We start from the raw sequence: 25,744 nt of genomic DNA on the forward strand, positions 1-25,744 counted from the left end.
AATACAATATAGAAAATTCTGAAAGCAAATTTTTTGTCTTAAGTTTTTGCCGGTTATGTGGCCCCAGACCTCATTATTCCCAAGCTGTCTAAGCGTGAAACAAAATCAAGTTAATGAATTTTGAATACTGCATCAAATGAACTGGATGCAGTCTAGTGTGACTAAGCAGCCTAAATGCTTCTCATCCATGCTGTGGTATTGAGAAAGAAGGTTTCTTGTGGGCCATAGGAGCAGGATCTGCAATACTGAGAGTGATCCAGTGGGCCCTTCTCCAGGCTCTCCCTGCAGTAATGCCCAGCATCAGCTGTTTTATTGAATGTCAGAGAGCCCAAGGCTTGGCAGGCAAGAGAATAGTTTTATCCTAGTAGCTTTCATCTAGATCTCTAGTATTTAAAGTTGCCTTAAATCATGGACATGAATTTTCATGTTCTTTCCATGAAATCTGACCATCTAGGACTTGTCCCTGCCCTTTTCAATCTTTCTCATCACATGGCTCCACCAACTGGAGCTCTCAGTACTTGCTCTGTAAGAAGCATTGGCACTTTTTTTTTTTTAATATTTCATTTTCAGTTGAATTGAGTTCATTCAGCTGTAGAGTTCCAGTGTTGCAGAGGCTGTGATCTGACTGAGAGGCCACTTCTGGCTGGCCTATTTCAGTACTGGCCATTCTGAAAATCAGTGTTGGATGAAATCAGTGAGTTACTGTAGGACAATTTATAGTCCTAGGTGCCTCACAAGTAGGTAAACAAAATTAAACCATAGTGAAAATATCTACTTACAGTTCTGTGTCTTTCAAGGTCTTTGTTAGATACAGATTTCAAGTTAAAAGGATTATACATTAAATGCAGAGAGCCCAGGCCTTTGTGTACATGCATTTAGCTCTTCAAATATCATGCAACTGACCCTTCCTGCACCAACTTGTTTCAGGCTTCTGGAAAAGTAATGATTCTGTTTTCTTGGGCTTTTTTGTTTTCTTTGTTTTGGTTTGAACTCCTCCTGGGAAATAGCAGGTTGGCCAAACTGGGCCAGTTTATGACCTTTTTGGAGAGGCAGTCAGCACACTCTCTACTGTGACCCCCTGTGCCAGTGACAGTGTGCTCTGAAGAGCAGCTCAGGCTGTGTGATGGAAGTGTCCTGTGGTTGCAGAGAACTCAAGTTTTAAATTACTTGGTTGGGGTAGGAATATTGAGTCAATTCTGCTTTTATATCCCTAGTCAGTATTTTCTAAATTGCTGCTCAAGAGACTGTCAGAAGCCTGATTCATCATCATGGGCATAACTCACTGGTAATATATTCAAAGTGTAAAATAATGTTGGAAAGGGTTTTGGCCATACAGACTAACTTGAGAGCACTTCTAGTATGTGCTTGAGAGCATATGGAGACTGTTGTTGCTTTTACAGGGCTGAGGATACATGCATTTATTTTTACTTTTCTACTTTCTCCTTAGGCTTTGTCCAACATCGATTCTCCTCTTGGTTGTGAGCTGAAGCCTACAATGAAGCATAATTTTGCTTTTGACAACATAGGCTATGAGGCAAGCTCTGAAACCATGCCCTCTCCACCTTCCCAAGAGCATACTGTGGTAGTCAACATTGTGGGAATGACCTGCCAATCATGTGTGCAGTCGATAGAAGGCCGAATTTCCAAGGTGAAGGGCATTTTGAGAATTAAAGTCTCCCTTGAACAGAACAATGCTGTTATCAAGTATCGGCGGTCGGAAATAAGCCCTGAACAGATTTGCCAGGAAATTCTGGATATGGGCTTTGACGCCAACATAGCAGAAGAGAAGTTGACAACAGCAACTGTAAATTTGCCAAGCTTGAAAGAAGCAGTAGCTAAGCTTCGGGTAGAAGGCATGACATGCCAGTCCTGTGTCACCAACATTGAAGGAAAGATTAGGAAACTGCACGGTGTGGCAAAAATCAAGGTGTCACTTGATAACCAAGAAGCAATTATTGCTTACCATCCTTACATCATTCAGCCTGATGACCTCAAGAGACACATCAGTGACCTGGGGTACGACTGCACCATTAAAAGTAAATCAGCCCCTTTGAAGCTGGGTGCCCTTGATCTCCAGCGCTTGCAGAATGCAAACCCGAGGGAGACACCTGCAAATTTTGGGAGTGATGGGCTGGATCCACTGATCCCCAAGATGGGTAGCACAGCAACAGTGACTGTACAGATAGAGGGCATGCACTGCAAGTCCTGTGTCAGAAACATCGAAGGAAATATATCAGATCTTCCTGGCATAAAAAGTATTAAAGTGTCTTTGGAGCATAAATGTGCTGTGGTACAGTACAGCCCAGATTTAATCACCCTGTCAGCTTTCCAGCAAGCTATCGAATCCCTTCCACCTGGAAACTTTAAAGTGAGCCTCCTTAGTGAGTCAGAAGCAAATAAAACAGCATCTCCCTCAGGTACTTTCACATACAATGTCATCAGACAGCCACCACAAGGCACGACACATGTGGCTGTTATTAAGATTGATGGCATGACCTGCAATTCTTGTGTCCGGTCCATAGAAGGGGCTGTATCACAGAGGCAGGGAGTGAAGAACATAGCAGTTTCTCTAGCTGGCAGTACTGGGACCATACACTATGATCCAACTGTCACTAGTGGAGAAGAGTTAAGAGCTGCCATAGAAGACATGGGATTTGATGCCTCTGTGCTGACAGGTAATAGTGTCTTTTCTTCTGTGGGTAGCGTGCCAGGGTGGGTCATGCAAGGTCTGCATTGAGATTCCTTTCTGGAGAGAAACCCTTAAAGCATCGCATTGGCATTGTCTCTTCTGAATGCCTGGCCTGATCTGACCTCATTTAACAAGGGAGAGAGGTTTCAGCTGTAAGGCACCTTATTTCAGCCCTTAATAACTGCAGCAGTGGGTGTAAGAGCTGAGTTACATTATGAAGCCAAAAAGCCTGAGGTACAAAGCCTTTCAAGTAGCTCATCTCCTTACCCCCTGAAGTAGGCATCCTCCTATGTCTACAGGCTGCTTTAAGTAGATCTATCAAACCAAATGTTTACATTTATGTTCCAGAATACTAAAACTTACAAACTTCATGAAGTTTTAAAACCACTTTTTACCTAGCTAAAACCTTTACTTTTTACTGTCTTTTTACTCACAGTAAATCTTTTTACTGTCTTTAGCCTTTGAACTTTATTTCTTCAGTATTTTTGCCTACCTTACTTCACTAAACTGTGCTTTAAGCAAGGTGAGTGGCAAAATGCAGGTACTCTTTGGGGGCAACAGCTGCTTTTGCATTTCAGTTGCATCAGTGTATGAATTTTGTACATGTGCTCAATGTTTAAAAAATTGTTTTGATGCACAATCTCCTCTCTCGCAAATTTCGAATGTGGCAATTTTCACCTGCCTCAACCAAACATATTTGCTTTGAAATACCTGATGCAGTTTACCTGAAATTAAGTAGTTTGATCACAAAAAACCACATCCTATTCACTTCTCTCATGGGTCCAATCATTCTGAATCTATGGTACTACTACAAATGAGGAGGGCCCTGTATGTGGTGTTTAATTATAATTTGTTTCGTTTATAATTTGTTGGTGGGAGAGTTCCAACTCCATCTGGAAAACGAGGGACCCCCCTGTGTTTAACATGTTTGGAAGCAATTCCTGCTCCTTTATACAAACCTCTACCCAAGGGAGGTAGTTTGTGAACACAGCTGGAGCTGTTGTGTGTCTGTTCAATATCTGGCAAAGAATAAAAATGTTTGCAAGGAGCCTGTTTGTGGTCAGGTCTATGGGGTGCTTCCAAGACTCATTTTGCAGTACTCACAGTGTGAATGCTGTGCCATAAAGAGAAGCCTGTTTGAGATGAAGTGATATGAGTCCTGCATAGATGGCAACAATGACAGAATGGGTATGACTGGACTCCATTCTCTGTGCTGGATAAGGACCCTCTAGATACCAATATATCTTTATCAAGTGGAGGTAGCTGACAGCTCTAGGCATTGAAATTGGAAAGAATGTGGAAAGCTGGTTCTGTAGAGTTAGATGGTCATGGAAGTGGCCCTGGTGAATATGTATTTTTATAAGCATAGTAACAACTTATATTATTTCCATATATAGACTAAGGTTATTGTGTCACCTTCCAAACAACTGTGAGTGTTTGTGTGGTTGATAAATGTGACTTGTTTGTACTTTTGCATCATCCAGTCACACCGTGAATAGCTCAGTGTATTGTGCATTTATTCAAGACACCGCCCCTGGAGAACACAGGTGCCAGCCTGATGCCAGCAAAGCTGCTGTGCAGCCTCGAGCTCCAGAGCCTCCTCACCAAGGCAATTCCTCAGATGCTCTTCCTCACCCTGATGGGTCAAACCAGCTCAGTGGAGGCACAGAAGAAAAGTGTGTTTTACAGATCACAGGCATGACCTGTGCATCGTGTGTGTCTACCATTGAAAGAAATTTGCAGAAAGAAGATGGTAATAAATTAAAGATTCCTATAATGAGTCTAATGATAAGGGATGATGGGATGGAAAATATGTTCTATGAGATTAATAGAAGAGGCTGTCATACAAGATCTGGAAGTTAAATAGACTTAATGCTCTTAGTGCTAATGTAACTATGTCACTGTTTAACTATCCTGTTGCACTGGTGGGCAAACGTGATGAACATACTTGTAGCAGGTTGTAAAGTGATAAAAAATTCAAATAACTCTGAAGACAATAACAAAGAAATGGTTGTCATTTAGTTTTCAGGGCCTTGTTGGTTTACAAAGCAATCCATCTCCTCCAGAGCCATTGAGAGCTCGGGCATGCTCGGGCATATTTACACAAGCAGGTGCAAACAAATGTATGGCTCCACTGCCAGGGTGAGCTTAGGCACAGTGGTGTTTACTGGTCTAGAAGTCTGCAGGCTGGGGCTGCCTTTCCTCTGGCCATGTAGAAGATTAACAGATGAGCCTTAGCAATGTCTGATTTCATTTGTGTCAGCATGCCTTTGGGGAGTTTGGCTTATTGATTACTCGCTCCTCAGTCTCCCAGTGGTGGTCTCACTGCCTTGATTTAGAAATCAAAATAATCATTAGCTCTTCAAACCAATTTTTTTTTTTTGCCTTGTAATCTTTATGTTTTGATTTTCAATTTTAATGTAGATTTTTGTGGGCTTTTTATTTATTAAAAAAATAAGGAGGGGTGAAGGATAGGAAAATATAAAGGTATAGCATTGTGCTGCAGGGCTTGTTTCAAACTACAATAGTCTAGGGCAGATCTTTCTGCAGTGGATGTAAAGGTTGCTTCCAAACATCCTTTTTGTCTCATTAGATCACAGCAAAACTCATCTCCTTTCCTGTGTAAATCTTGCAATTCCTCTCATTGCTAGAGGGAGACTCAGTGTGGCTGGGTCTCTGTAAAAATTTTGCTGTTGTGACTAGAGAAAAACACTAGAAGGAAGCAGAGAGAAATCATTAGGCTTATAATACCTCTAAGTTGTTACAGTCCTCACTGACAGTCCCTTGTAATATTTTATTTTTCTTTCCCTCAAAGGAGCTACATTATCTAATATTTTTGTTATTGCCACTGCAGGAATTGTTTCAGTGTTAGTAGCACTGATGGCAGGTAAAGCAGAGATAAAATACAAGCCAGAACTCATACAGCCTCTTGAAATAGCACAACTGATCCAGAATTTGGGTTTTGAAGCTACCATCATGGAAAATAATGCAGAAACAGAAGGGCAAGTGGAGCTTCTTGTAAGTCGTGTGTATTTGAAATTACATGTTTGTTATGGAAAAGTCGGGTCTAGAAGACTGATTTTCTTGCAAATAGCTTTGCTTGAGCAGTGTGGCTTCAGCAGCACAGTTCTGGCTAGTGACACTTTTTTTTTATATAATTGCTGAAAAGACAAAATCAACTTGTCTTAGAAGGACCTATCCAAAGGCACTGAAATAAAAAGTGACAGTTCTATGTACAGATTAGACTTTTCTTAGAAATCAGAAATGAAACAGAAGTTTTCCTTTAAGGCACTTTACTACAGACTCTGAGTAACTGAGAATTTGTCAATAAATATGCATTGCTAATGTTAAAGGCTTTGCTCAGAGATCTAGGAGCTTTGGGTAAAATCAGTAAAATTAGTAAATTTCTTATTGAAGGATGGATTCCTCAAATACTAATTTTTATTCTCTGACAGATATTTACTGCAAGACAGAGAACATCAGTCTGCTGCTGTGTTAATAGATCACAAAGTGGTAACATGCCTTATTGAAGCCACAGGAAAATTCAAGAGAGATGAAGTTACACATGCAGAATTTGGCTCTGGCAATCTTGATAGAACCAAATTAGTTATACTTTTACAGTTAATAGTATGCCTGAGTGTTACCATGCAAATACATGGCTGTGACTTTGTCTGCTGTCTGCACAATTTTGTAATAAAAGTGGATAGTTATGTTCTCAGCTTTGTATCATTTAAGATCATAAAACCATTAAAACCTTTATGCTGAGGCTTTGTCTCAAGTACACCCACAAATACTGGGTGAATGTGGGGGATTGCTAACTACCTAAAATTGTCTTTTCTTTAGATTACAGGGATGACTTGTGCTTCTTGTGTTCACAATATTGAATCCAAACTCATGAGAACAAATGGCATATTCTCTGCCTCAGTTGCACTTGCAACTAGCAAAGCTCACATCCAGTTCGATCCTGAAATTATTGGACCTCGAGATATTATAAAAGTAATCAAGGTAGGCTTTGAAAATTTTTTATGTATGGACAATTACATGGTGAAACTTAGAAGGAAATAAAGCAGCTGATATTTGAGAGGTTTCACTGATTTTGTGGATGCCATAGTTATTGCCATGTTTTTATGCTCTTGTGGTGAGGCTGCTGTGCTCCACAGGAATGCATAGGCCCCCCAGCTGTTACTCTAAAAACACACACTAAAAACTACAAAATGAACCTTTTTTTATCTTTACCTGGCAAAAGTGTCATATATTCATTTCTTGGAATTCTATGTGTAGAATCACAGTTAATTCAGTGAAGTGTTGCTAATTTAGAAAAAAAGTACTTCTTTCTCTTGACAGTGACAAAGGCTGAAAAAGAAGTTTTGCTACAGCTCATGCCACAAGCATTACATATCTCTGTACACGCTTGCATCTATCCCTACATATTTTTGAATGGAAACAGCTTGTGATACAGCCTGATATTAAATGAAAAAATCCTGGTTTACCAGTAATCACACAGATCATAAAATCTACTGTTATGAAGGTTGAGATGTGGACAAAACCCTTTTCTTTTTTGTCCCACCAGAAGAGAGATCATACTGTATGAGGTGCATGCAGTGAGTAGTCAGGAGTACAGCAAACACTGCTTGCCTTCCATGCTCTAGAGTATTTACTCAGAAAAAAGCTGCTACACCACAGAACTGATGCAGCTGCAGTTATTAACATGTTGACTAGTAGACTGTTCAGGCTGGCAGAGTAGCTCTCTAAAGCATATTTTGTCACAGAAGCATTTCATGATGCAGGTGGGAAGTTTAAGTGTATTGCTCTTGCAAGTGTGCTTGGGTTTTTGTGTGTTTGGGCAGGAGGCATGGTTCTACTGCAGTAACTCACCCAAGTGACTCAAAACTGGATTTTTTCTTGGTTTTGTTTCTGGGCTGCTTTGCTCTGCAGTTTGTTGTCCTACAGGTTTAAACTAACTTTAGACACTTTAATTTTCAACTTCAAGTGTATTTATTAAACTGTAGTGTTAGGGACTTGCTCATAAGGTTGTCAAGCTCCCAGTGGCTTGTGCATTTTAACTTCCTTTGTGGTATGTCCCATATCTCCTGATTATTCCAGTGGGGGTGAAAGGGCATATATTTTTCTTTAGGAGGAGTGGACTAGAATTCCACCTCTCAGTGGCTCCCCATGCCTAAGAACTTGGACACTTACTGCATCTATACACTGTGTTCATGTATAAGCACCAGAAGTCCTTTGCAGTCCAAATTTTGGCTACTGGCTGAAATATCCTCTCATTTCGGCAAAATCTAAAAGTAAATAAATGGATGGAATTTATTAAACATGGAACAGTGTCCTTTTCTGACATTTCTTCTAAAAGTAGTGTAATTTAAATGTGTTTTAAGTAATATGGTTAGCTTCATCAAAACTAACTTATCTTTCCTTCTGTTTCAATAAAAAGGAAATTGGCTTTCATGCTTCTGTGGCTAAAAGAGATCCAAATGCACATAACCTGAGTCATAAAAAGGAAATACAGCAGTAAGTATTTCTTTTCTCTCTCACTAAAGAACATGTCTAGATCATATCTTGTAACTCTATTCCCCCCAGCACTCTTCCCAGTTAATTAGATTATTCTTGTGTAAAGCATATTTAATTTTACCATTCGCCATTTGGTTCAAGTACTTTTATTGCTTTCATTAGTTTTAGTTTTTAACTGCCAGAAGTCTATACAGTTAAACATGTTGCAGACACTGAAGTTGTTCCAAAATACTGGATCTTTGCAAATATCCCAAAGCTGTGTGTTAGCACAGTGCTAATAACCCCAGCCCTGCACTACTAGCACAGCTGGGCCTTAGTGGGGTGTAAAAAACCCATGTATTTACAGCTCTTCTTTTTCAGGTGGAGGAAATCTTTCTTGTACAGCCTAGCATTTGGTATCCCTGTTGTAGTCTTAATGATTTATATGCAAATACCCAATGGTGAAGACCATGGGTCTAAGGTCCTGGAACAGAACCTCATTCCTGGATTATCTATTTTGAATCTTCTCTTTTTTATCCTGTGCACTTTTGTTCAGGTATGTCCATACTGCTTCCTAGGGGCTTGCTTTCTATTAATCTCCCATTTATGTGATCTGATGTGATAAAGACAGAAATGGAAAGATTGAGTGGATTAGGCCTGCCCTCTTGTCTGTACCACCTCAGCAGAACAAAGTGGCACATTTCATATTTATTCAATTCATAGCTCTTCCTCCTGTCAAAGTTGCATCAGATAGTTACAAGTGGAGAAGGTAATATTAAAATAAAGAGATGCCTGATGATCTGCAAACTAATTGGCTAGCTGTAGGTAAATCCTTTCATTTTCTATGACTTGTGTACTTTGCATTGCTAAGGAAAAGGATGATATTCGCTGGTTTTGAGAACCAGGAAGTGTGAATGAGAGGATATCAATGGAATCAGTCTCCTAGTAGACTTGAAGTTGTATCAATATCAAATTTGCTTGGGTCAGCAATGCCTTCCATTATATCCTGCATGGTTTTAATTCTGCCCTGGGCAGTATTATGTACTCTGTGGTTACTGATCTCAATGTGAGTCTGTCCCTGCTCACACCAACAGTTCCTTGGTGGATGGTATTTTTACGTGCAAGCTTACAAGTCCCTGAGGCACAAGACAGCCAATATGGATGTGCTCATCGTGCTGGCCACGACGATTGCTTATGTGTATTCCTGCGTGATCCTGATAGTAGCAATCCTTGAAAAGGCAGAGAAAAGCCCTGTCACTTTCTTCGACACTCCTCCCATGTTGTTTGTGTTCATTGCGCTCGGCAGATGGCTGGAACACATAGCCAAGGTAACTCATCTTCACACAAATGTTGTGTATTTATGATAGGAGCAGGGTAAACTATTCAGAGGAATTTTGAATTCAGCTGTTTCTGGTGTAGTCTGTAACATGAAAGGTTGTTTAGAGCTCATTGTGTTAATTACATATCAGGATTTATATATCTCAGTGTATCTTAAGCATTAATCTCTGTTTTTTAGGGCAAGACCTCAGAAGCTCTTGCTAAGCTTATGTCTCTTCAAGCCACGGAAGCCACTGTGGTGACTCTTGGACCTGGCCACTCTATTGTCAGGTATGTATTTATGATTCAAAATCCCTTCAGCCTGCCTGGGTCACAGACTAGGCTTGATAGAGTTAACCTGAAAGCTGATAGCATAAGTAACCTGCCTGTTCTGCTTGTGTCTTTTGCAGGGAGGAGCAAGTACCTGTTGAACTGGTTCAAAGGGGTGATATTATAAAAGTTGTTCCTGGTGGAAAGTTCCCAGTGGATGGAAAGGTCATTGACGGCAGTTCTATGGCAGATGAGTCTCTCATTACTGGTAACTTCCCTTATCTTACACAAAGAAGTGAAATATTCTGGAACTCTTTATTACAAGAAAAGAGAGCAGACCCAACCCAAACACTGCTGTCTGAATAGCCACAGGATGCTGTGGCTTAATGGATGCTGTGGCTTTGTAAGCTTGAATTAAAATCCTGCATCTGTGCACACCCTAAAAAACGGAAAGTTTTCCACTCAGTCTGGCCCCTTACTAACCTACTGATAGGATAGGTAGAGTCATAACACTGTTGTCCTTATTCCAGTGATCTGGCTGGAGTTTCTCCTGGAATGTATTTGTAGAGATGATACCTTCTCAGAAATAAGTTCTAAAGGATGGTGTGGAAATATTGATGAGATGCTGGAGTTTGTATGACAGGGCTGTCTCAATGAGCAAGGAGGGGGAAAGAAAGCCTTGAAATTTCGTGTTTGTTAGGGGTCATAGGACTTTTTTACATGTTCTGAAATTTTAATTTCATTTTGTAAATATAGTAAGGATTCATTGCCTTGTACAATTCTTATAAATAAAGTAAAAGATACAAAAATTTGCACTGGCATTGGATTACTTGTTCTAGTTTGGAACAGGGACACCTTTAGCTTCAAGGAATCAGTTGTTATCACTACCACTAAAAACAGACAAAATAAAGATGTTCTAGAGCTTGTATTCGTGCAAAGGTAGCAGGAGAACAGGAGCTTTTCCACAGAAAAGCATTCTGGTCTTTGAAAACTCAGGGTCATGGAGATAGAAACAGATTTCTCAAACTCCCATTGCTATACAAGGTGTTACTGGAGAAATTCCTAGAAGTACCTTTTCCAACCAATTTGTTCCTTGCCCTTTTGAGGTATGGTTTACTGAAAAGTTATGATCAAGGAAACAGCATTTCCTTTGAAATTAATCCTATAAAAAGGTTTATAAAAATATAACACTACCTATCCCTGTCTTCACCAGTCAGAGATACCCAGTATGTGATTTCTGGTCATTATTGCTTAGCCTACTGATTTTGCTAACATAGAATGAGCTGTGTGCTAATGGATTATGCTGTTAGGGGTATTGACTCATTTATTCTTACCTTCTCTTTCCAGGGGAACCTATGCCAGTCATGAAAAAGCCTGGGAGCACAGTGATTGCTGGTTCTATAAATGCATATGGCTCACTTCTTGTTAATGCAACTCATGTTGGTAGTGATACCACTCTGGCACAGATTGTAAAATTGGTGGAAGAAGCTCAAATGTCAAAGGTAAAAATAATGGAGAAGAAAACCTTGATCACAGCTTTTGATTGAATAATAAAAAGATTATATGTTTTGATACTAATATACTTCAGCAAACTGTGTTTTTCCAGAACTATTGTGTATTTTCATGAACTCTGCATATTTATGTGTTTCAACCACAAACATGCAAATAACTGGGTTTATTTTTTATAGGCACCTATCCAGCAACTGGCAGATAAATTTAGTGGATACTTTGTTCCATTTATCATCATCATTTCAACTGTGACATTGATAGCATGGATCACAATTGGTTTTGTAAACTTTGATATTATTAAAAAATATTTTCCTGTAAGTAGTTTTATTATTATAACTGGGTTTTTGTGTTGGGATATCTTCCAATGTAATTAAGATGCTTTTTTGATGTAGGGTTTGATGTTATAATCACCCTGAGAGGAGCTCAGTTGGTTAGATAATAACACCAAGGTTGTGGGTTCAATCCTTGTATGGACCTTTATTTTAAGAGTTGGACTTGATGATCCTTGTGAGTCCCTTCCAACCCAGAATATTCTGTAAATACTTCTGTAAAACATGGTCTTTTCTACATAGAGCAGATAATGATGCTATTTAAAATCTCTCTTCAGGTATAAATATATTTTTGCATTTACCCTTTAGTTCTGCATGGGGTTCTTACAAATGGAAATTATTCACAGAATTTCTGGGCTAAACATTATCTATAGCTGTATTGCAAGGAGCTGAGCCATTCCTGTTATGTCTGAAATTTTTGTGGACATTCCTGTTTCTGATGGCAGATAGTGGTTTTGGCTTGAGAAAGAAGCTGAGCTTCTGTTATTTTTAAAATGTATATTTGCTATGCTCAGCAACTGGTGGGGGTGGGGGGGGTGTGTCTGTGTATCTGGAAATAGCATTCTCCTTTGCTAAGCTTTAAAGGAAATTCCCACAAGTTATGTGACATCTGGGAGACTCAGAGCAGGAGCAAACATTTGTATGCTTGAGCAGCAAAAAATCTAGAAAATAAACAATTCATATCATTGACCTTTCTTTAGCATTACAGTAACAATAATAGGTTGATTTCCTGTGCGGAAGTTTTCCGGATAAATGTGTTTTCTGAAATGACTGTGATTGATTGTACACCTATGTTATCTGCTGTCGGCATTCTTACATATCTTTCTTTAATTTTTCCCCCTTCTCTTCCCTCTTCTTGCAGAATCAGAGCAAAAACATTTCAAAAGCTGAAATAATACTGAGGTTTGCATTTCAAACCTCAATCACTGTGCTGAGCATTGCATGCCCTTGCTCTTTAGGCCTGGCTACCCCCACAGCTGTGATGGTGGGCACAGGAGTGGCTGCGCAGAATGGAATTCTCATCAAAGGTGGAAAACCCCTGGAAATGGCACATCAGGTTAATACAGTTCATTCTGTACTTTTGTAGCTTACCCAGATATTGCAATATGAAAAATAATTCCCCAGGAAATTCTGCATGTTCAAAGAAAGAGGGTGGAAAGTTGTTCCTTCTTTTTTTTTTCCCTTTTTTTTTCCTTTAATTCATTGCTGCTCATTGAGATTAAGAAGATAAATTGAACCTTCTTCAAAGTAGTCATAGCAAGGTCTTGAGAGCCAACATACCTTACCATCTCATGACTGTGAGGCTGCTAATCCTCTTCATGGCAATCTTCTTCATGCTAATCCTCTTCTGCAAAAGAGCCAATAATCCACTGAGTTTTTTCTTTCCTCTGAAACCTTTTGTGAAATGCATATTGTTCATGATCAGTAGTTAAAAATTTAAAATGCAAGGAAAAAAAATAATTATTTGAAGATGTTTTAGTGTATAGACAAGAAAGACAGAAGGGAGGCAGAAAAAAAACCTTCGAAGACACAAAAAATATGCAAAGAGGAGGAAGAGGTTGAAGGAGAAAGAGGTTTGACATATCCACAGCTGCTGAAAAGAAAATGAATCAAAACCATGCTGTGATAGGCTATATTAGACATATGCAGAACATTTTAAGGGAGGAGGATGGTAACAGCAAGTTAATCAGACTGATAATTCTTGTTATTACTTGATCAGAAGTTTTTCCAAGGATCACAAGTTTTTCCATGGGGCACAAGTTTTTCCAAGTCTCTGGGAAGATATAAAAAAGACTGCTAATTAATGCTGGAAGTTTTTACCTTTTGGATCCAAGCAAGGCTATGGTCAGGGCTTTGAAAATTAGGTGACCTGTGTGATTCTGCAAGGTTGGTGTGTTGCTGGATATGGAATAAGTGCCTACTTTGCTACGTTTGTGGGGTTTGTGTTTCTTTCTGCTGGGTTTATTTTCAGGATTAGAATTTACTTTGAGTTCCAGTCTATGTGGGGCTGAGTTTTTTGGTTCATTTCTGATTCCTCAAGACCCATTGGCTTGGCTGACAAGTGATGGCTGAATTTGGTGAATAGCATGACATCAATTTTGCTTAGGTTATTGTTTCTTGAACTTCTTGCACCCTTTGCATCTTCTTTATGACCAAACCCCTTCCTGAGTCCTCTTTCCTCAGTATCATTGTTGATTGTTTTGAACTGCATTGAAAAAAGCCGACTTTGCATCACATACCTTGTGGTAAAAGTGATTAAGGTGCCATTACATGACTCCTTCATGTGAATACACGTTCTGTCCTTTGCATATGCATCTCAGTCCTACAATTACACTGTTGTCTGGGATCCTGATATGGGCACAAGATGATCTTGTAGCTTTATGAGGAATTAATAAGAAAGCATAAGGAGGCCTGCTGTACAGATAATTCAAGGTACCTTGAGGAATCCCTGCTTCTGTAGATTTATTCTGTCTTTGTGTGGATATAGTCAACTGTTTATTAAAGTCTTGACTGTATTTATGTGCCATAACCATACCAGCATCCCTGCGCTTGCAGGGCTTAGGCAGTAACTGTGTTTCTTTCTTGCAGATCAAGACTGTGATGTTTGATAAAACAGGGACCATCACCTATGGAGTTCCTAAAGTCATGAGGCTGCTTTTGATGGGAGACACAGCTGTGCTCCCCCTGAAGAAAGTGCTGGCTGTTGTTGGTACAGCAGAGGCCAGCAGCGAGCATCCTTTAGGAATGGCTGTCACTAAATACTGCAAAGAGGTATTTGGCCTTCCTCTTTCATCCAGGGCCTGAAGGCATCACTGAAAATGCAACAATATTGTATAAAATGATCAGGTTCCAGAGGAAAGGGCCTGCCAAAACAGTAACAGACTGGAAAACTGGGAGATTGCATTGTTGTGCATCTTGCTCTGGACATTACCAGACAGTGTATTTATCTAAGCTGTGCTTTTCTGGGAACAATGTGGAGTTCTGAAGGAAGATCTTGCTAAGTTTATCTTGAACTAAAGAGAAAATAAGGAATATATGCAGGAGGAATAATTATACTTAAAATAAAATCATGAAGCAAATGTGTGTGATGACATTTCATATTATCTGACTATAGTCACTTCTATGAGTCACTTGCTCATCTGAATAAATTAGGCAAAAGGCTTTAAAGCTTGAATATTAAACTGTAACATTTGTGAGTTTCACAAATGAATTCATCAATTACTCAAGTCTTTGCAAATTTTACATATCCTCAGAGGTCATATATGTCATGTATTCCTCAGGCTTCAGGGAGAAGTAAAACACAAGTCACAGTGAAAAGAGGAAGCCTATGTAAATAAACAATTAATGTCTGCTAAGAAAAATCATTAATTGATATAGGGAATAGTTTTAAAAATATACCAAATTTGCTAGATCTTTCAGTGATGAAATTTAGAAGTAAAAACATAAATTTAGAAGTAAAAAGATAATATAAGCAACAAAGCAATTGCCTTCCTTGTTTTTTACATTTTTAATTTAAAATTTGTTTTAGTGCCCTGATAGTTCTGTAGTCATCCCATGCAGCAGTTATTACTGGATCATGGCTTATATGAATTGTAATGCTATAGTGTTGGCTGATGTTCTTACCTCCTGCCTTGTCATCCCTGTGTTTTAAGATCACTGAGAGGTACATGTAGTTCCAGCTTTCAGAGACAACCCAGAATAACTTATTTACAAATTAATATTTTCTCAATTTTTTTTGTGACTTGTAGGGTCCTGATAATCCCTGAATCTCATCTTGAAGGTACTCACTGGCTTCTCTCCCTAACTCAACAGAAAAAGCTAGTTTTCCTAACATCCAGACAGATCCCTCTAGGAATTAGATACAGTTTTTCACTGTACTCTTACATATATACAAAGAGGTCTGATCCACCACAGTCTGTGAGGGTAATTAGAAGTTGCTAGAATTTTAAGCTGGGTGGCTTAATGTTGAAATATTTCTTTTTCATTCCTAGTCTTGGCTGAAGGCATGAACCACCAATCTAATTTTTTCATCCTTGAACTGGCAGAAAAAGCTGTTCCTTGTGGTTGCTGTTGCTAGGGCTGAGACCTGGCTGTGATCTGTATGGCTGCCCCTTTCTAGAAGTCTAAGCCACAGCACACCCAGAGCATCCTTTTTTTTGGTTCTGTGCTACTGATACTCCAGGCTAGTTTTCAGTTGGTCAGTCATTGCCAGGGGGAGGAATGAGGCCTCTTTTTGGCAAGTTATCTAATGTTTGTACCCCACATGGGCAGCACAGATTGATGATGGCCTCTGGTTACATCTTCAGGAGCTTGGCACTGAGAGCCTGGGATACTGCACCGACTTCCAGGCAGTCCCAGGCTGTGGTATCAGCTGCAAGGTTGGAGGAGTTGAGGCCATCCTTGGCACAGCTGAGGAAGCTCCCAATAAGCTGGATGCTAACAGGACTGGGAACAGCAGTGCTCCTCTGGGAGATAATGGAGTTATCCCACTCTTGGAATCACAAGGTAAGTGATTATCTGCCCTGTGCTGCCCCTGTGCCAGCTGCAGTGTGGGGGAGAATGAACCAACAGCACCGACCACCTACCAGACTATGTACAAGAGAAAGGTGGATATGGGGCAGAAGAAGGCAAAGAACAGGAGGGACAAAAATGTGCTTTAACGAAAATTGAAGCTCTCTCCACAACTCTTGATCTCTCTCTGCAATTCAGAAACTTAACTGAGAATTAGGTACAGTGATGGGTACTTGAAAATTCCATACAATACATGGACAATAAGGCATACCCAGCAATATTTCTTTTGGACAGAAAAATGGTCCAGCAGACAGCAAAGTTTGCATTATCTTCCCATTTAAAGCAGTTACTTTTAACATATATTATCTTACTGCAACTTTTTACATCCTACCCTTTAGTTCCATATTAATTTGGACCTTTTGTTTCTTGTTCATATACCTCTCAAGGCACTTAATTAAAAAAAAACCCCTCAAACCTATTCAGCAGATGCAAAACAAAATGTGCTATATCTGAAAACTTATTTTAGTGCCTGATAGTTTTGATTAGGCCAATAAAATTCAGGTTTGTTTCAGACTCTCTGGATGCCACTTTGCTATTTTGTAGTGTAGGAGAGAAAGAAAAGGTATTTAAAGCCTTCCTTAAGGAGCTCATCAGTTCTCTTCAGAAGGCTGTGGTGCTCTTGACCTTTTTGAGAAAGCTATTAGAAGAATTAAATAGAATGAGAACTTCAATCATCAGAACTGTGCCATTTGTGAATGGTTCTAATGTAATATTTTCTCACCTGCTTATATTGTTCTTGTGAAGTTGGATTGGATTCATAATGAGGTGCATTGTTTGTTAGAACTACACTACTCTTTTCTTGTCAGAAATAGCTTTTATATTTGAAAGTCATTAGTTGTGGGAACAAAGCAGGATGGCATTAACTAAATGTGTGTACTGTGCTTATTCAGAGAAACAATGCCAGCTGACAAAGGCAAACACGAGCAAGTGCTTCCATTAAGTCCATGACACAGTTTTGTGTGTAAAGAGGCACAGATTGAATCTTGAAAGAGAAAACTTTTATCAGGCTGTCTTCAGGCAGTGCCTCCACCTAACTTGTCTTCCTGAAACATCTCTGCCTGTGTACACTGCTTTTGAGATGCTCATTTTTCTTTTTGTCTTTGCACAAAGGTCCATCAGCTTCTCAGAAATACTCGGTGTTGATAGGAAATCGTGAGTGGATGCGACGCAATGGCTTGAATATTGCAAATGATGTAAATGATGCAATGACAAACCATGAAATGAAAGGACAGACTGCCATACTAGTGGCTATAGATGGTAACTGCTCTTCCTTTGAGTGACTTAACAAGTATGAGTCAATCCTACTGTGGAACAGATGAAAACAATCTGAAGCAGTTGATCACTGGCTTAGTGTCAAGAAACTACTAATCTTTTAGTGCAGAACTGCTTGTGAAGTATCAAGGTGTTCTTAAAAGAAGCTTTTACCACACAACAGTGTTTATAAGGTTTTGTTGTGTAGGTTTTAATTTAAGAATTAATTTCTGTACCCCCTGTTGTGTAGGGTCATTGTTCAAACAAGCAGTGCCAATATGGTGCCATGTCCAGTCCTAATTTATGTCAGTTAAGGATCATGGACCAACCTATCACATCACTGGTTTCAAAACATGCATAAATAAACATGCATGAATAAACATGGTGATTCATTAGATCAGTCAAGTGAGTTTTGCCAGTGGGGTTCTGCTCTTGACCATGCAAAAAGAGATCCCAGACAATACCTTGATATGAGAAATGATTACAATGGTGATAGATTGCCAGCACACCTGTGATCTTGAAATGAGGCTAATGATTCATTTACTGAGCAAATATTCTTGGTGCCCCTAGAGAGCAATTTTAAAAGGCATTTGCTTGTGAAGGAAGTATGGATGCACCTTTGAGCCAATGCACTGGAAGGCAGATGCAAGACTTCTCAATAAAAGTAATTAATTCTAGTAGAGATCCAACCCTGAAAGACATGGGGACATAAAACCAGACGCTATATGTTTCCTCTTGGAGGAGTGGCTTTAACATCTGACCTGGGCACAAATACCAACACTTTCTCTGACCCACTATCATATTTTTCCATACCATAAAACATAGAAGTCAGGCTTGTTTAAAAACTACTCTCCTCCTCATCTTCCTGATCCCTAAATATCTGAAACAGGCAAATGATAAGAAGAAAAGACCATAAGTGAGAGAGCTGCAGACACAAGTGTCAATGTGGCTCAGAATGTGTTATTTCACAGGCTGCCACAGTGGGATGGAGGGGGACCTCTGTCCTCTTGGTGCCACTTTCCCTCCCACAGCTCTCTCTGACGGAGGATGTTTCCATTGGTGCAGGTGCATTGTGTGGAATGATTGCCATAGCAGACACTGTCAAGCAGGAGGCAGCCCTTGCTGTGCACACACTGCAGAGCATGGGAATAGACGTGGTGCTCATAACAGGGGACAACAGGAAAACTGCAAAAGCCATTGCTACTCAGGTATCTGCTTCTCTGTGGTTCAGAAAGCTAAGCAATGAGGTTCTAGAACTCCTATTTGCCCTGGTGAATTTGAAGCAGGAGCTTCAGTTTCCCTGAAACTGCAGTTTCTCTGGATATATTAAATGAAGACAAATTTTTCTTGAACTGGACTGAAAATCAGGTCAAGTCCTATGGCAGAGTAGAGGCCAGTGGCTGTGTTAAGATCCCACTGTAGACATGCAGTCAGTACTTCTCCAGAGTAATGGAGTTTCTTGCAGTAATTGGTTGCTGAACTGAAGCCTCCCGTTTCCCTTCACTGAAAGGCAGACCTGTTTGGTTAGTGATGAAGGAAAGTTCCTTGAAGATGCAGTCCTGGTCACAGTTAGGCAATCCACAGTGTGGATTTGACATTATCTTAACAATAACAATATGAATTATTGCTAAGAAGCATAGCAGTCTAAAGGAGATTGGGTTTATATTTTTCCCAGTGGCAAATATAAATGAAAAGTCAGATTCTCACTCTCCTTTGCTATGTTTCTACCCTCTCGATCTTCCTTTCCCTCTTTCCCTTTGTATTGGTCTACTTCTAATCTTACCACGTGCCACTTTGCTTTCCTCAGGTATCCCACCACACAGCTGACTCAGCCAGCACTGTGGTATGCACGCTCTTCTGTGCTGTGAGGTCTGTTTTGTTTCTCCATGTGATGCTTTAATCCTCCTCCTATTGGCTTTCACACTTTCGCTTTCGTGTTCAGTTATGATAAAGTGCTTTCCCACCTAATTTTCTTTGTCAAGGGGAAAAAGTCTTTTAGAAACAAGCTTGAATTTATGGTTCCAGGAACAGACATGAATGTTTTAAACAAGCTTATTTTGTGTCAACCTACATTGTCATTGAATTTTTGGAACGTTCTCTCCAATAGAAAGAAATGGTAAGCAGTTTTAAAAATGTTATAAAATGTTACTTTTCAAAAGGTTTAAAGAGAGTTCCTATCTTCTGTGGTTAAAAGCTGCTTCTGCCTAGTGAGGCAGCCAAACAAAGGGCATTATCCCAGTACTATTTAATAGAGACATCTGTTTTCCAACTACAACAGTCGAGCCATTGCTAGCAACTCCACATAAGCTACCATGTGGATGGGTAGAAGCATTTAGCCAGCCATTTGCTTTATTTTTATAATCTCCCTGAGACCTGCACATACTTGTTGTCTCTGTGTTTCCCCTGCTGTAATTGATCCTACATGGTTTATGTGTTGCATTATCTCCTTGAAGGCTCTGTAGAGGGATCTGGACAGGCTGGATTGATGGGCTGAGGCCAGTTGTGTGAGGTTCAAAAAGGTGAAGTATCAAGTCCTGTGCTTGAGTCACAACAGCCCCTGCAGTGCTGCAGGCTGGGGGCAGAGGGGCTGAAAAGCTGCTCAGCAGAAAAGGACCTGGGGGTGCTGCTTGACAGCAGCTGAACATGATCCAGCTGTGCCCAGGTGGCCAAGAAGGCCAATGGCATCCTGGCCTGTATCAGCAATAGTGTGGCCAGCAGGACCAAGGGAAGTGCTGGCGTCACCACTCCTGAAGGTATTTCAAAGACAAATCTTTATTGCTGAGACAGTGGAGCTCCAGAAGCCATGCAGGGCTTGATGTGAAGGGTAGAGTATGGTTTGCCAGCATCTCTGCAGTAGGAGGGTGCTGTTACCATTCCTGTTCTTATGCCAAAAGTATGTTGCTCTTCAGTTTTCTGTGTAGCTTGCAAATGTTGACTTCACCAGAATCAGTTTGGTCGATATTCCTGTTTGCCCCTTCACCTAGAACAGCAAAGGGCTCTTCCTTCCAGCATGAAGCATGTCACCAACATGGGGTGTCTTTCTTTGTATGTAGGTTGGGATCAAAAAAGTCTTTGCGGAGGTTCTTCCTTCTCACAAAGTTGCAAAGGTCCAGGAGCTCCAAAATGGAAAGAAGAAGGTTGCAATGGTTGGTGATGGAGTCAACGATTCCCCTGCACTAGCCAAGGCTGATGTTGGAATTGCAATTGGAACGGGCACCGATGTTGCCATTGAAGCTGCAGATGTTGTCCTTATCCGAGTGAGCACTACACTTTTGGCCTGTCTTCTTTTATCACTCACACTCCTCATTTTGGTTTAGTTTTCTGAAGACTGCATGTGGAAAACTTTCAGTGCTCTTCTGTCTTGCAGAATGATTTGCTGGACGTAGTTGCCAGTATTCACTTATCCAAGAGAACAGTTCGAAGAATACGAATAAATCTGATTCTTGCCTTAATTTATAATCTGCTTGGAATACCCATAGCAGCAGGTATGTGACTGCAAGAGCTCAGCTTGTCAAAGGCAGCAGCATAGTTGATCTCTGTGGTGCCTCTTATAGGATTGATTACCTGCTCAAGAAACCAAAAACAGATTCCTAGATTATTTAAAACTTAGTAGAAGGAGGGTGAAATCAATACTTTTTTTTTTCCTTTTGCTTGCCTCTTAGGAATAAATACTTCTAGATGAAATTAAAACTATGCTCTTACTTCATATAGCAGTACTTGGGGATTAGTTCCTGTATATTCAAACCCAGCTCTAATCAGATGTGCCATCCTACTTTTGGGTGCTCCCTCTTTTATTTGCCCTGAATCGCACATATTCTCTCCTACTGCTTGTAGTATTTATGCCTTTGTCAGACAGCTTCTCATGCTCTAAATTCCTACTTAAAACTTACTTCAGGTATTCCTTGTTTTGTTTATGAGTAACTTCTCCCTCCTTTTCCTGTACTAGTGCCATGCCTTTCTGTTGCCTTTGCTGTGTTTCATATGTGCAGAATATCTGGAAGGGGTGAATAGTCTTGCCCTGTGGCTGCAGTCTTGTACCTGTATGGGTGCAAAGGTCATCCCTTGCAATGGAAGGGACATGTTTAGTAATGAGTGAGTAAATGCATATATTGATCTAGTTGTGTTTCTGGAGGTCTCAGCAGTTGTGTTGTAGACCTGCTGATCTGTTCTGTGCTATGCAGGGGTGGAAATGCCTGTGCTGGGATGAGCAGCTCTGGCTCATGTCCATATGTTTTTTTTCTAGGTGTGTTCATGCCTCTTGGCCTCGTGCTTCAGCCTTGGATGGGGTCAGCTGCAATGGCAGCTTCTTCTGTGTCTGTCCTGCTGTCTTCACTGCAGCTGAAATGGCAAGTTGTCTTGTGTTTATCAGCTGGGGAGCTGTGGCAGTACTGAGGCTGAGACTCAAGTGAGACACCCCTTTGGGGTTTCTACATCTAAAAGTACCTGCAAGTCCATTAGCTTGGGATTGCTCTGTCTGATCCTTGGCTCCAAAAGAGACAGGTGCCACAATTATGAACTTACCTGGACTAAGGTATATGCAGTATGCTTTAACTAGCAGCTAAAAGTGTGACTGGATGTCACCTGAGACCATGTGGTGGAGATCTAGTTCAATACCAAGTAAAGTAATGGTCAGGAGGTTTTGCTGTGAATATCAAGTGAACAAGTAGTTTGAAAGATAATTCTCCATAATGTAACAGTAGATTTTTGAAAAAAATATTTGAACCTGTTTGGTTTTTATTTTTGTCTATTTAAGTTAGCCAGAGAGAAAGAGGGAAGCAGTGTATTTATTCTTTTACACCTTGCTGCAGATAAGGCATCTCTCTTTATTCTTTTGGAAGCAAACCAATTTCTGATCTACCACAAGATTTTTCAAGTTCTATTCATTTTAATGCTACGTTTTTTGGGTACCCTTTTTGGCAATTACAGTGGACCTGTTCTTAACAGCATAGAAAGCAAACAGCTTTTAAGAATAAGACTTTTTATGGTGTCTGAAATTGGTCCAAACCTTCACATATTTTTACTGTAGCTGGGGTCTTCTGTACATTATAGTATAGTACATTATAGTATAGTACAGTATAGTATAAACTAATTTTCCAAATATGGGCAATCTGTTCCTACATCATGTTTCTAATCCTGCAAATGCTCAGTGAGACCACAATATAAATACAAATTACATACATACAAGACTGTTTGCAGAGTCAGCTCTACCACTACAGGATTTTCATCCTAAAAGGTTTCAGTGTATAGTTATTCAAAGGATGAGAAATTTCTATAACAGGATTCCTTAATTCTCCCATTTTGTTTGACCTTGTGCCAATTTCATTAAGTGTCACACACCATTTTAGGTAGGTAGATATTGCCTAAATCTGAAGCCTAAAAATATTTGGCTTCAGATTTATGGAAGCTGTCTTACAGTATGCATTTTAGGACAATAATATTTCTTGAAGCTTCAGATGAGGTGAACAGAACTTCAGGTTCCAAAGAACACAATGGTATACATATATGTGAAGAAGACCACGCATACTTGCCATTTCTGGGATTTGACTTAGTATGCATTGCATCAGAAAGTGATTTTTGTATCATTGAGTCCATTTACCTGCAATTGTCTTCTATGAAACTTCTAATAATTCAGCAAACTCATAATTTTTATTAAAGAACCTCATTTTGAGAGTCCCTCTCTTTTATTATTGAAATGTTTTAATGCTGTGTGATGTACTCTTAGCTATTTAACACTGTGCCTGAAGTGCATGGAATCATAGAGACATCTGGGTTGGAAAAGACCTTTAAGATCATTAAGTCCAACCTTTAACCTGGCACCACCAAGACCACCACTAAACCATATCCCTAAATGCAACAGAAGAGTGCTCAATCAGTGGTATGTGGTTTTGAATGTCTGAAAACTCAGACCAGAAACATCTTGAGGAGTGTTCTGCATTTCCCCATCATCCTCCCTTTTCCTTCTGTGCTTGTCTTGGCTTGAGAGAATTGGCAGGCTCAAAATTCAAGTAGTAATAACAATTATTATTCTGTAACTGATTTTTGAGACCCTTACACTCTTGGCACCACACATTTTAAATTAATTGTTGGTGAGCTATTAGATAGGAAATTTAATTTAAACATGTGTAATTAATCTATAAAGTTATTTTTTCTATATAAACACTTTCAATTCATTTAGGTTATCAGAAGTTTCTGATTTGTTCCAGTGCCAGATGCTTCTACACATTGGCCTCTTGTTGTAAATATCTTTTCTCTTTCTCTTTCTCAGTTACAAGAAGCCGGACACAGAAAGTTACGAAGCACAAGCTCAAGGCCGCATGAAGCCACTCACTCCTTCTCAAATCAGTGTTCACATTGGAATGGATGATAGGAGGAGGGACTCTTCCAAACCATCTCTTTGGGACCAGACAAGCCAAGTGTCCCTCTCCTCCCTGGCTTCAGATAGGCTGCCAAGACACAATGGCTTCATCCAGGAGGAAGGGGGCAAGTGGTCATTGCTCATAAACAGAGCGGATGAGGAGCAGTACATCTGAAGCTCTGGACACTTAGTGCAGGGGGGAAATGTTCCTCCTCCCCAGCCAGGGGAGGGACTGACTTATTTCATCAGCAGCTTCAGTGTTGTAAGTGAAGTATTCCTTCAGCTCGTAAGACAATTGCAACTCAGCTCAGCGTTGGGTTGCATGGATTGTGGATTTTTTTCAGGTCACCAGTTATTTCTAGTTATGGAAATAATCTGTGCCACTGTAATGAACTGGCTTGTTTGCACACAGCATTTAGTGAAATAATGTAAAATTGTAATTTGCAGAGTCTGAAAGAGTTTCTCTGTGACTCTTTGCTAGGAACCAAATTTCATACTTTACACTCTGTCAAACTTATTACTTCAAGACCACATAAAGCAAGAGTATTTTCAGAGCTGCCAAATATTAATTTGTGTCTAAATGAAATTATCAATGGCATAAGGGACTCTGTGGTCAGAATTTGAATTTTTACACAGAATCCTAACTAGTCATGTCACTCTGGGAACACTTTGTATTTATGGCATCTCCTGGGACCAAAAATACTTTGTTATTTCACCTGCTTCAACTCTCTGAAAGGTCTTTTTCAAAGAGGTATTGCTTTGAGGTATTGCATCCTTTTGATGCACATTTCTACTGCTCTCTTTGATTTTCTCTTTTGCTCCATATGAGCCCCTTTCCCCTTTTTCTTGCACAAGAGATCTTCAATGAGTTATCATTATGTTTACAGATATTCCTATTTGGGACAAACTCCTTTAAGTCACCAGGAACCTTTCCATTCCAGTTGAAATCCATAAAGGCAGAACAGTTCCTGGTCCCAGTTATCCAAGATACCTTGCTGGACCCCAGGGAGCTCCTCAGAGTTGGGCAGTTGTCTGTCTCTTTCCTCTGACAGAGTGAAGAATTTATGCCAGTGTGGGCAAAGGTGGTATTTACCTTGGCATGACTGAGCAGAACTAGCACTGGTGTGACTCCAGTGTAGCTGAACTGAGGGAGATTATTGCATAACTTAACCCCAGCTTGCTGGTTGCTTAAAATGCAGCTAAAAGTTTATATTATAAAGGTGGAAAATGGCCTTAAAGTGGGCTTCTATTTGCCATCATATGAATAAATGACAGGACCTGAACTAAGAAAATTTGTAATTTAAATTTGTATTTATTTTTTTGCATTGATTTTAGTTCCCCTCTTTACTTCAATGAGAAATCAAAGTACTGGACAACCTTTTTTTTGCTTTAACATCTTTACCAAAGCTTGCAGTAACTTCATCCCTGTGGATGTCAGATTCACCCCTTAACACTTTTTAGAGTCAGGACAGTAGGAATCAACAGTTTTGGTGCCCTGGATGCAGTTCCAGAGCACTGTGTTGTCCAGCTGTGGGACTCTGATGTAAGCAGAGTTTTATAGTCAAAGAAATACTTTGCTAAACAACATGAAATAATTACTTCTTTTCATTGACTGAAATATAGAGCTGTTTCTAACATGGGTTCAAATCCTGCTTCTCCTAATGTAAAAATGAAAAACAAGTCAGAGAGGAAAAGAATTGTTCTTAAAACATTTGATGAGTCTTCCCATTTTCTCAGCACTGTCTTAAATATAATTACAAATCAGTTTTAAAACTCTATATAAGTAGAGATTACTTTCACAGCACACATACTTTTCAAACATGCCATAGGTGCATGTCCACATGGGAAAGGGGGTCTGAAGTTTTACTATTCTCTGTTTTCTTACCAGTCCTTATAGTAAAAATATGCTTTGGTTTTTTAAAAAAAAATAAACAAATGACTGTGTGTCTTTTT

At 39.8% G+C, this 25,744-nt stretch overlaps 1 protein-coding gene across 3 annotated transcripts; it reads left to right on the forward strand.

Annotated features, from left to right (window-relative positions):
• Positions 1 to 1,468: 1,468 nt before the first annotated feature.
• Positions 1,469 to 25,744, forward strand: ATP7B (ATPase copper transporting beta). Of its 3 annotated transcripts, none has more exons than XM_066544949.1 (20): positions 1,469 to 2,675; positions 4,215 to 4,442; positions 5,544 to 5,707; positions 6,533 to 6,694; positions 8,133 to 8,209; positions 8,570 to 8,744; positions 9,283 to 9,516; positions 9,705 to 9,796; positions 9,916 to 10,043; positions 11,123 to 11,277; positions 11,464 to 11,598; positions 12,476 to 12,670; positions 14,203 to 14,385; positions 15,921 to 16,119; positions 17,296 to 17,442; positions 18,502 to 18,644; positions 20,490 to 20,693; positions 20,804 to 20,921; positions 21,680 to 21,782; positions 23,702 to 25,744. In XM_066544949.1, the coding sequence occupies exons 1-20, from the start codon at positions 1,496 to 1,498 to the stop codon at positions 23,964 to 23,966; spliced, it is 4,287 nt and encodes a 1,428-aa protein (XP_066401046.1). In that variant the 5' UTR covers positions 1,469 to 1,495; the 3' UTR covers positions 23,967 to 25,744. The 3 variants fall into 3 exon arrangements, with proteins under 3 accessions (XP_066401046.1, XP_066401045.1, XP_066401047.1); XM_066544948.1 differs by having other exon boundaries at positions 1,481 to 2,675; positions 4,194 to 4,469; positions 5,508 to 5,707; positions 20,786 to 20,921; XM_066544950.1 differs by lacking the exons at positions 4,215 to 4,442; positions 5,544 to 5,707; positions 6,533 to 6,694; ... (3 more) ...; positions 9,705 to 9,796; positions 9,916 to 10,043 and adding an exon at positions 17,078 to 17,112 and having other exon boundaries at positions 1,493 to 2,675; positions 15,921 to 16,071; positions 17,313 to 17,442.

The sequence above is a fragment of the Molothrus aeneus genome, chromosome 2 (assembly GCF_037042795.1).
Source record: "Molothrus aeneus isolate 106 chromosome 2, BPBGC_Maene_1.0, whole genome shotgun sequence".
Classification (NCBI taxonomy): domain Eukaryota; kingdom Metazoa; phylum Chordata; class Aves; order Passeriformes; family Icteridae; genus Molothrus; species Molothrus aeneus.